This window comes from Leopardus geoffroyi, chromosome B2 (genome assembly GCF_018350155.1).
Source record: "Leopardus geoffroyi isolate Oge1 chromosome B2, O.geoffroyi_Oge1_pat1.0, whole genome shotgun sequence".
Classification (NCBI taxonomy): domain Eukaryota; kingdom Metazoa; phylum Chordata; class Mammalia; order Carnivora; family Felidae; genus Leopardus; species Leopardus geoffroyi.
Genome location: NC_059332.1, coordinates 63,090,548 through 63,102,827, shown reverse-complemented (window position 1 = coordinate 63,102,827; position 12,280 = coordinate 63,090,548). Strand labels below are relative to the sequence as shown.

The window sequence follows — 12,280 nt, the reverse complement described above, 5'->3', positions numbered from 1 at the left end:
GCTTCAGATTCTGTGTGTCCCCCCCCCCCCAACCCCCGCCCTCAGCCCCTTCCCCACTTGTGCTCTGTCTTGCTCTGTCTCTCAAAAATAAATGTTAAAAAAAATTAGGAAAAGACTAGTAGATAGTAAATCTTGCTAATTTAGAGTTTACTAAATAAGTTTGTGATTATTTCTACAAGTTATATGCTAATGATTACCTTTGTAACTCCTTTTTATAAATTTTATATGGCCGGTGAATAACACAAATGAAATTAGGAACATTCTTTCTTGGAGCACTACCTAATTTAGCACCTTTGAAATATCTTAAACTTACTTAAATGTAATCAGAACTCAACGCCAGTTATACTGGCTCTTAAAATTAATCACTATAAAACTCATTGTTTAGTGTAAAACATCTGACAAGTGTTATCTTTATTAACCAGATATAGTTTGTGTATTCATAAAACACAAACTATTCCCTTTAGAATTTTGATTTTTAATGTTCACCAATTCTTTCTTTCCCTTTTACTTGGCTCCCCCAGTGAAATTTAACAAAATATTGATTTAACTATATGCTATTTGTTAATTTTTTTTGATTCATTTTATTTAATTTTTTTTTTTTTCCAACGTTTTTATTTATTTCTGGGACAGAGAGAGACAGAGCATGAACGGGGGAGGGGCAGAGAGAGAGGGAGACACAGAATCGGAAACAGGCTCCAGGCTCTGAGCCATCAGCCCAGAGCCTGACGCGGGGCTCGAACTCACGGACCGCGAGATCGTGATGTGGCTGAAGTCGGACGCTTAACCGACTGCGCCACCCAGGCGCCCCTGATTCATTTTATTTAAAGGCAGCAAGTGAGTGGGGAAAGGGCCGAGGGCAAGAGAGAGAGAATATCTTAAGCAGGCTCCACAGGGCTCCATCCCATGACCCTGGGATCTTGTCCTGAGCCAAAATCAGACCCTCAACCAACTGAGCCACCCAGGTAACCCCATTTATTAAATTTTAAGATAAATATACAACTTTGGTTTTTATTACATATTTAAATTTTTTTTCTGCTTTTTTTTTTTTTTTTTGGAAGTATATTGCCAGTATCTCTTTTTTTATTGGGATGCAATTTGTTAGTATCTCAAAGGTTTTTATGTGTATATATTTCATATGCTGTAAGTCTGTTTGACAGTAAAACAGTGATTAACTGGGATTTTACTTCCAAAACCTTTCAGTCCAACCTGTTTTTCTATCCTGACAGCTCACGTTTTCACTCAGATTGTCTCCTGACTTAGTGAACTTCTATCTACTCTCAATCCCCTCTGCCAGTCTACATTCCACTCATGTTATTCCCTTTCTTAAAATCATTTGATAAATAATTCCTAATCATATCACAATAAAGTCAAGCTCCTTAGCCTATGTATAGTTAAGATTTACATGTCTATTCTAAATATTCAGTAGTATCAAGACCCTAAGCAGAAATCAGAGTTAGCATAATCAGGGGCAACCATGAGACATAAAGTGGCATTCTAAATAGTCCAGATGTCTGTTTTTGTCAGACAAAATATTTGCCTTAAAGTTTAAAGTTCATTCTCCATGGTACATGAATTTTCTCAAAGGCCTTCTCTATATATGCATATGTAATATAAGAATTCATTATATAAGTTAAGTACAGATATAGAGTATAATTAATTCTGAGTTGATTTCAGGTGAAGGTATAACCTGATGACTTAATTGTGGCTTAAATCAACACTACATGTTTTAAAAATATATTTGAAGTAGAAGTTGTGGTTTATCATAGTTAATAACCAAAGTTATTTTAGTGTCAGCACACATTAACAGTGACATACGGGGGCGCCTACGTGCCTCAGTTGGTTGAGCATCTGACTTCGGCTCAGGTCACGATCTCATGGCTCGTGAGTTTGAGCCCCGAGTTGGGCTCTGTGCTGCCGAATGCTTTGGATTCTGTATCTCTGTCTCTCTCTGCCGCTCCCCTGCTCACTCTCTCTCTCTCTCAAAAATAAATAAACATTTTTAAAAGTGACATAACAATTTAAAAGGAAACAGGAAATACATAATATAAAATTTATCAGGTATATTTATAATGGTTGCTGTTACATGAAAAATAGAGATTTAATTGCACTTTCTGTTATTCATCTGTTTGATGATAAGTGAGAAGAGATGGAGGAAGGGTAGACCATCATGTCAGTAGTCAAAAGTATCTTGTTTTATTCATGTGCTCCAGATATCCTTTCCTGGCTCTTAATTTTGATCCTTTTTGTGTGGCCACCTTATCATCAGAAAAAAAAAGGTTTTATCTGAACCCTTATTTTAATTTTTCATTGTTAACAGTACTCTTTAGTTTAATTAGAACTTTTATATGTCCTTTTGAGGAACAACAGAAATTTCCTGAACAGTTAATTTTAGAACACAATCCTTAAATGAAACATCCAGTGATTTAAATTTATTTTGAAGGTCAAACCAAGTTCAAAATACTTAATTATCGGGGCACCAGGGTGGCTCAGTCTGTTAAGCATCTGACTCTTGATTTCGGCTCAGGTCATGATCTCACAGTTCATGGGATCAAGCCCTACATTGGCCTCTGTGCTGAGGGTAGAGTCTTCTTGGGATTCTCTCTCTCTCTCTTCTTCTGCCCGTCTACCCCACTTGCACTCTTTCTTTCTAAAATTAAAAAAAAAAAAAAAAATCAACAAAATATTTAATTATAATTTTTTAGATAACTGTATAAAGACATCCATAGATCTCCTAGTATCCATGATTCAGGTAAACAGCTGGAAGATGGCAGATGGTGAGGAGAAAAGCCCCCTCTGTTGATTGAGTGTGGAATCATCACTTGGATATAAAATAAAAATGCGCTTATTAACCAAAACTCTTCTGTGGACATATACCACTTTATATCAATATAAACATAATGATATATACATTACATATAAAAATAGCTATAAAGAGTTGTTATATACTGTGTGTATGGATTTGTGATCTAGTGTCATTTTTCAACAACATAGCAGAAAACTAACAATGACTATCTTTTAATGTTATTTTAGAAGGTTTGTGTCAAATCTACAACCTTTAAAAACGGTAAACATGTAAAATAATATGATAGGAAAAATGAGATATATTTTTTTGTGGAGGGCCAAACAATCAGTGGTGATAAGACAAGTTTAAAATGTCACTGAATGGTTTATTAGACCTCTGTGGAAAAATGAGTTGATTTGACTGACTTCTGCCATTTCAGCCTCTGTTTTAAAATCCCCATTCTGGCCCTGAGATTTCTAACTCAGTGGTATTTTGAATCCCGAAATATCTTTCAGTATGGAAAGGAGTAATGGAACTTTTATTTTTAAAGTTTAGAACATTGTAACAACGTGGAGAAGGTTGAAGAACTTTTCTCAAACATGTTTATACTTGTAGGGTTAAGTTCATAAAATACTTAAGCCATAGAAGATACTGTTCTTGTTTTTAAAATAATTGTTAACAGGAGTTTTTTGCACAAGTCCCAGCCTGTCCCTCTCTTCATTTCTGAAACATTCAAATGGATTATTTTTATTTAAAGGTATATTACTGTTTAGCACATATCATATTACTGAATTATACACATTTGAATTTCGCTAAATCCATTTGTGTCTGAATTTGTAACTGAACCAACATGAATTCTCTCCTTGGTGAGTTAGAAAGTACACCAGGTTGAGTTGTCACACAAAGAAAACTTTTATTTGCAGCAGATAAGGAGATCATGTGGAATGGCTTCCAAATCTGTGACTCCCCAAGAGAGGGTGAATGAGTACCCTTTGTTTAAGGTTGGGGTGAATATTTAGATATGGAAGCCTTGTAGTCATATGTAGAGGAAGCATAAGGTCATACATGAACCTTAAGAAGACATGTCTATACATATGTTATATGTGATGTAAATGAGGCTAAGGCTTCTCCTTGGGCAGACGTTCAGTATTATAATGAAGTAAAGGTAATTGCTGGTCATTCCAGGGATCACTTCTTGGTGCATCTGTGCAGGCACAAGTCAGGGGTTTAGCTCAAATGGTCTGGGTGATCTAGTCCAGTGGGAGGTCTTGTCAGGGCAGTCACCATCACCTGGGGGTGGTTTCCAGTTTCATTTGCCTGAATTGAGAGGTAAGCAAGAAAGAAGTGCTTAAGGAAAAACATAAGACAGAGATTAGTGAATATAAGCTAGTGGGCAGTAAAGGTCAGGTCTTGGGGTCTAGGTGGTGACACTTTGACTATAGAGACATAAAAATAATGAATATAGACACAATAGTCATGATACTGATGTCTAAGCCATTATTTTCTTTACTACTATTGGACATACACTTTAAAAATCTTAATATTAGTTGTTTTTCTTGAGACCACTTGAGCCGCTCTTAAGTATGTTCTTTATCATGGGTTCAGTTATACCTTGAAGAAGGGGGGAAAAAAAAGAAAATTAATATTAACTGCCACTCTGCACGGAGATTTTGGTATACCTCATTTGGTCTTTAGAATGACCCTGTACAGAGGCAATCTCTTCATTTCACAAGCATAGTCTCAACAGTTCACGTTTGCCCATTCACTTGTCAAGGAAGTGGCCAAGTGATATTTGACACTGTTTGTCAGACACCAGAGTCTGGGTTCTTCCTTCACCACACTGGACATTGTAGTTATACTTCATATTCATGATCTATGCAAGTCTCTCGTTTTGACATCCTTGGAATCTTGTCAGATTTTAGTTACATTAGAAAAGGTACTATTTAGCAATACAATTTTTAAATAAAATACCCCTTTTAAAAAATTTTAGCTTACTTGGGCAGCTATTTTAAATATGAATGCCAGGTTCACTGATGGATACTTTAGAGTACTCAGACTTATCTAATGGGAAAAGTGACAAATTGAATACAGGCATACCTCGTTTTATTGTGCTTTGCTTTAGTAATGCACTTTGCAGATGCTGCATTGTTTACAGATTGAAGGTTTGCAGCAGCTCTGCCTGAGCAAGTCTGCTGGTGCCATTTTTACAACAGCATTTCTTCAATTCATGTCTGTGTCACATTTTAGGATTCTTACAAAATCCCAACTTTATTATTATTATCATATTTGTTATGGTGATCTGTGATCAGTGATTATGAGTTGCTGAAAGCTCAGGTGATGGTTAGATTTTAGCAATAAAGTATTTTTTAATTGAGGTATGTATATTGTTTATTTAGACATAATGCTGTTGCACACTTAGACTACAGCTTAGTGTAAGCATAACTTTTATATGCGGTGGGAAAACAAAAACAATTCATTTTATTTGCTTCATTGCAATATTGGCTTTATTGAGGTGGTCTGGAACCTAACCTGCAATATCTCCAAGGTATGCCTGTAATTCTGTTACTTTGAAGCAAGATCTGTAGTGGAGGTGAGAATAAAATATTGTGGAGCAGAGTAAATGACTAATGACTTTCCTCTCTGGGATTCTCCTCTGTTAGACTGAACTCTCATCTCAGCACAGCACCCAGCTATAATCTTGAGTGCTAGTAACCATAGGACAGGAGATAAACATTTGTTCAGACGCCACTGGTTGAAGCCATTTTGGTGTTTGTTAGAGAGCTTTGACTTTTCCTTCTAGACTTTTCTGTTGAGAAAGAGAGAAAAAAATATGAAGGAGGCCCTTGATGGGGGACAGTAGATCATCATTAGATTGGTGGTTCTTGTTTATGAAAGGAAGAGATTGCTTCTTTATTAAACTGCATGTTTCTCTGCCAGAAAAAAAAAAAAAGATTGCTTTGTCCAGTTTGGTATTGAGCAATTCAGAAATAAATGTTTGAAGTACAGTGGAAGGGATTAGAGTAGATAAGATTTAGATTATCTTATATGTATGTAACATATCTAAAACTTTACGTAACAAGTCTTGTATTTGTATAAACTATAACCTAAAGGCTATTCTCAGAAAACCATGTGATAGCCCCAAAATAAAGTGTATTAGAACACTTGTGTAATAAATTGAGCTACAGATTCAGCTTAATTTTATGTTTTAAGAGAAAATAGCATTTATTGATGATGATAAGAGAATTGGTAAAATTAGAAATCAGTGTATTTATTTTCTTAATCAGCTATAGGATTATGATATTAGTCTCCTAACTGCATGTGAAATTTCTTGCCATTGTCAATTTTGGTTAAAATATGCAGAAATCATAGTCTTTTTTGTAATTAATAGACTGAAAAGTTGCCTTGTAAGATAAGGATTTTCTTCTGTAATGAATGAAGGGCCCTCTGAAGTTTAGAAGGTTAGAATCCTTTATTAGCTGCAGCATATATAATTTTTCAATCAGATACATTATATTGTATCTGTTGCCCCAGCTTTTCTGAATGGTTTTAATAAACGAATATTTCCTTAGATATTATTTATCAGATATATGTGTATAAGGATAGAGGACTCTGTAAGCTAATGAAAATACTCTATTTGGATAAAACTAGTATGGAGTCTGACAAAAATGTTAAACAATCAGTCTCTTTAAGAGTTACGTTTTTCTTTATGATTGATTCATTTTGGTGTATGATTTATTTTTAATCGAAATTTAAATACTAATCTAAAATTCAAGCAATAGCATATTAGTAAATAACAATTTTGTATTTAAAAAAGTAGCAGCCTTTTCAATAGCATTCTTAAAAGAAAAAAAAATCTCAAAAAACTCTCAAATTTGAGCTGTCCTGAAAATTGGATTCTTAGAAAAGTACAACTTAATTATAATCAATTCTGATTACTTTGTTTTTTTTTTGTTTGTTTTGTTTTGTTTGTTCTTTTGTCTTCATCAGGGGAACTTTTTATCGGTTTTGTTTTTTAGCACATATCTGACACTCCAGGTTTAAATGCTTTTTCTATTTCAAATTAAACTAGCCTCTCTCTCTCTCTCTCTCTCTCTCTATATATATATATATATATAATGTGTATATATAATCCTGGCTTTTAAGTGTGTGTGTGTGTGTGTGTGTGTGTGTGTATACACACATATATATATATATATATATATATATATATATATATATATAATGTTTATATATAATCCCGGCTTTTAAATATATATACACACACACACACACACACACACATAATCCAATGTAATCCTGGCTTTATATATATATATATATATATACTTATATAAGCCAGGATTACATTGGAGACATTCATTTTTTTAAATATCCTATTATTTGGTAATTTAAAAGAAAGGGTACTGAAAGAGTGGACTTTGGAGAAGGACCTAGATTTCAGTCCTATCTCTAACACTTACTGACCGTGGCCATTATTTGGTTAACAGTCTTTTAGATAAAGTATTGATAGTCCATTTCAAGAAAGAAAATATCTCACCATAGTCCTTTATTTGCTTTTATAGATCAGTGTACTGTTACCCGGACGTACCTGTTCCTTCACAAATTCTGGTTCTTTAGTGCAGCATACTATTTTGGTAACTGGGCCTTTCTTGGGGTAAGTACTGTTATCATACCTAGGGATGATTTGATCCTTAATTTCCCATTTGTATCACAGTAATGACATTGGATTATAAATTCATTACTTTCTGAATGATTTTAGATTTAAGAACTAACATGTAACTTATTTAAATTTATAGGTATTCTTGATTGGATTAATTGTATCCTGTTGTAAAGGGAAGAAATCAGTCATTGAAGGAGTAGATGAAGATGATTCAGACATAAGTGATGATGAGCCCTCTGTCTATTCCGTTTGACAGCCTCTGTCGTAGGGGTTTATAAGGCTGACTGAATGTCTGTTATGCATTTTTAAAGTGTTAAACTAATATTAGGATGAACTGACTAGCTTTCATCAAAAATGGGAGCATGGCTATTAAAAAAAAAACTATATTTTTTATGTTATCTGAAGTAATATTGTATCATAGATTAACATTTAAAATTGCTATAATAATTCTATGTAAATATAAAACTATGGATTTTGTGAAGGAATGTTTGTGGAAATTTTTTTTTCTCTAGTGTATAATAGTGTTGAATTGATTAAAAATCTTCCAGAACTAATATTCCCTTTTGTCACTTTTTAAAAAACATAATAAATCAATTGTATCTGTGCCTTTGGGTCTCTAGAGTAATGTGGAATTCTGAAGTGTCTATAAGTGATTGTCTAAAAATAATACTCACAAAATAGCTGACAAATAAATGTTACTCCCCTCTGCAACTTGTTTTCTGTTTTGTACATTAAATCAGTAGTGCCATTCAAATATATTTCATGAACAGATTTCAGGCTACCTAGTGCTATGAGACCATGGCATTCCAAGATGTGTTCTATTGTTCAGATATTAATCCATGAGATATCTTACCACCTCTACAGGAATTAAGGCCTATACATTGTTGTAGGTAGCCCACTTCAACATTTGCCTTCCAGCATAAATGTTAGCATTGTCAAGAATAATTAACCTTGAAAAAAATCATTTTACTGATTAGTTTAATACATTTGACATTTCTGGCTTTAAAGGTTTTTTTTTTCATTCCAAAGATTTATAATTTTCAAAAGGTATAAGGAATGTTACATAATACTGGTATTTTGAACACATTTTGGATAGTGAGAAATCATCACAAACAATATTGTAAATCAGAACTCATAAAAAGCACAAATTAGAACTCTTAAAAAGCCTATCTTTGAAGTAAAATACCATTAACTTTCTGAAAAAGTCTTAGGAATTAACAGCCATCTCCCACTAAATTCTTCTTGCCCTTAATTTTTGTGCCACTCTCTTTTGTTCTCATTCTTTGTCTGTCCAGATATACCTTCACAGCTTTCATGTTTGGCTTCTTCATGCACCCTTAAAGTTATTTACCAAATTTCATTCCCTTCTGTTTTTATTTTATATTTTCTTTCTAGATAATCTCCTGTACCCTGGGCTTCCATCTATATTGTTGGATTATATCATATCATTAATATATTTATTATTTTTTCCTAAGCTTCAAATTTTACTTACCTGTTAACTAGAAATGAGTACTTCAATTGCAACTTGAACTTCTCACTTTTCTGAGCACACCAAGCCTCCTTCTCTATTGTTTTTGTTTGTTTTGACAAATGGCACCAGCATATACCTGATTGCCTAAAGCAGGGATCAAGCAGAACTCCTTATCTCCTGTGTATACCTGACTCATCAGTCAAGTATTTGATTTCTACTTCTTAACTATCCTTCCATTTGTCCTCTCTTCTCCATTCTTACTGCCAGTCACTTTGTTATGGACTGAGTTGTGTTCCTGAAAAATTCTTGGGTTGAAGTCCTAACTTCCAGTACCTAAGAATATGAGTGTATTTGGAGATGGGGCCCTTTAAAGAGGTAAGTAAGGTGAAAAGAGGCCAGTATGTGGAGCCCCAATTCAGTAAGCTGGTGCCTTTATGAGAAGAGGAAGAGACATCAGGGATATACACACAGAGAGAAAAGACCGTGTGAGGCCATCTGCAAACCAAAAAGAAGACCCTGGAGAATCCAACCCTGCTGCACCCTGATCTTGGATTTCTAGCTTCCAGAACTGTGAAAAATAAATTTCTAGTGTTTAAGCCACACAGTCTGGGGGTTTTTGTTATGACAGCCCTAGCAGAGTAACACAAAGTACTTGAACTTTCTCACTGGATTTCGTGCCAAGCCCTGACTCCTTTCAGCCTTACCTTGATAATACAGATCAGATTTTTCCATTACTTTGCTGTGAAAATTTTTCATTTACTTTGGAATGAAATCCTTTTTTGTCATGTGACACGTAAAGCCTTTCTGGTATGTTTCTTACCTGACTGTCCTGCTTTCTCTGCTATCCTCACACTGATCACATGAGCCAGGTATCTCACCATTATCCAAGTGGCTGATTTCTCAGATCTCTTGTCTGTTGAACTGTTCCTTCTTCCTATGATACCCTTCCCTTCCTTTTGTCTCCTAAGAAAATCCTTATTCTTGAAATCTCCTCAGGTACTCTTTCCCTAAGTCTTTCAGGCAGTTAGGTGGTCTTTACTCACATGGCACCCTGTAGAGTGTGATGTCATTTATTGCTTTCATGTGTGCTGCCTCTGGAAGGTAAGTTCTTGAACACCTGTCTGGGTTTTCAAGTTCGTCCCTGGTGCCTAGAATAGTTCCTTGCACTTGGAAGGCACTCAGTTGACAGGCAAATTTGCTAGTTAGAATCTTTAAGTCTGAATACATGATTTAAGCCTATATAAACCATTAGGTTAAGGGGAATGTATGTTTGGCCTACTTTTAAGATTTATTTTGCTTTATTATGAAAATATTGCCCTATTTGTCTTGAATATTAAATATACATTTTGTTACTGCTAGGATTAGTTTCTGTTATTATTTGTGTCAGAGCAACTCTTAGCTTTTCATTTAGCTAGTTCTATTTTTTAAATATGTTATTTTTCTTCTTAGATTCTATACATTTGCTTCTTGCCTATTTAGAAGTTTACTTTGACAAAGTTTCCCCCGACCCCTCAGTCATGGAATGGCTTTAACTTTATATTTTAATACGCTGATTGGAGTTTTGTGACTTCACTAATGAAGGACATACTTTCTCTGAAGTCCTCTGAAAATGCCTAACTTAGAGATCATCCCTAGTGATGGCTTTCTAAAAAGTCAAGGCCCTCTTACTCCATGCAAACTTCAAGCAAGTAATTAACTTGTTCAGACATGCAGCAGGGAACTGGCAAAATGAGGACCCTGGAACTGACTTCTGTCAAAGTGCCACTATGCCAAAGGCAATAAAAATGCATATTCTTTTTTTTTTTTTTTTAAGTAAAAGGGAAAGAAAAGTAGGAGCTCCAGGAAAACAACATGGAATACAAGAATGCTTAAAGTATACTGCTGAACTTTTCAGTGAATATACATAGTTACAGTAATATACTGTTTTAGAATTAATCCATAGAGTACAGTAGACATTGATTATGGTGCTGAATGTAAATATCAACCTTGACACTGTAAAAAGACAGCTGTTAAAAATTGGAAGATTGAGGGGCGCCTGGGTGGCGCAGTCGGTTAAGCGTCCGACTTCAGCCAGGTCACGATCTCGCGGCCCGTGAGTTCGAGCCCCGCGTCAGGCTCTGGGCTGATGGCTCAGAGCCTGGAGCCTGTTTCCGATTCTGTGTCTCCCTCTCTCTCTGCCCCTTCCCCGTTCATGCTCTGTCTCTCTCTGTCCCAGAAATAAATAAACGTTGAAAAAAAAAATTAAAAAAAAAAAAAAAATTGGAAGATTGAAAGGAGGTGGAAGAAGACCTAAGGGGAGAGGGCATTTATATCCTTACTTCACAGGAGATTGGTGAGGGGTGGAGGACGTGAAGAAAGGAGAGAGACTGTCTCTGATAGAGGAGGCAGAGAAGAAAGAAAAAAAAAGTTATAAAGGTAACCAACAAAGCATCATAAAAACTAATAACTTGGGGGTTGAGGGAAGAAAAGAAAGCAAGGAGAAATGGTCTCAAGCAGGCAAAGTTCTTTTTTACCATGGAAACTCAGTAGATGTTTAAGATGGATAAACTTAGAAATAGCAATATGTTAAAATGTAACAAAAGATTAAAACAATGAGGTATTATTTAAAAGAAATCTTATCAGAAGATAAAATAATCATTGCAATTATACGTAAATATATCTTTGAATTTCCTGGCAGCAAAGACAAAAAGACTATGATGGATGATGAAGTTTTTACACCGGATAAAAGGAAGCACTTAATTTTTCCTGGAGTTAATTTTTTCTGGCACCAGAATTTAGAAGGAAGTTACATTGTGAATTCTTACATAAAGAATGTTAACAATGAACACATGTCTTTGCTAAAATTTAAATAGGAAGGCCTATTCAAGGAGACAGAATTTGGGATCAACAGAAGGAAATATAATGGGCTATCAGTCAGCCTCACAATGAATTAGCTATATGTGACATCATTTATTCATTCCACTCAGCAACTATCCAAGCTCCTACATATACCAGGTGTTGGATGACAGCTGCTGATTTTCTAGGATTAAAGAAGAGAGTCCCTATCCTTTCAGAACTTGGTCTGGGAATTTGTAGCTAGCTGAGTGGTTCTTGGCAGTAACTGGACCTTATCAATATTTACTAAAGTTGTATGTATCTGATACCATGAATACATTTTTAAAAATCACTTTTGTCAGGTTAGAATTACAATGGAAAACACTCCGGTAACTGTAATGGTCACATCTCCAAATCACAACGTATCCTCTCTTCATGTAATCATCAGAAGGCTACTTGTGCATGGAACTGAAGTGGTGTGAGGTAAGTACTTTTAAGGGGCATTTCAGGTATTTGGTGTTGCTTGATTAAGTACCCTTTTTTTCAGCAGAGA

General features: G+C 34.9%; 1 protein-coding gene across 2 annotated transcripts in view; it reads left to right on the top strand.

The window, feature by feature from the left end:
* LMBRD1 (LMBR1 domain containing 1) overlaps window positions 1-8,153 on the top strand; it is a 112,245-nt gene extending 104,092 nt beyond the window's left edge. For both annotated transcript variants that reach the window (XM_045498675.1, XM_045498676.1), the window contains 2 exons: window positions 7,345-7,436; window positions 7,579-8,153. In XM_045498675.1, the coding sequence (XP_045354631.1) occupies window positions 7,345-7,436; window positions 7,579-7,695 (209 nt within the window). In that variant the 3' untranslated portion in view covers window positions 7,696-8,153. The remainder of the gene's footprint in view (window positions 1-7,344; window positions 7,437-7,578) is intronic.
* The last annotated feature ends 4,127 nt before the right edge of the window (window positions 8,154-12,280 follow it).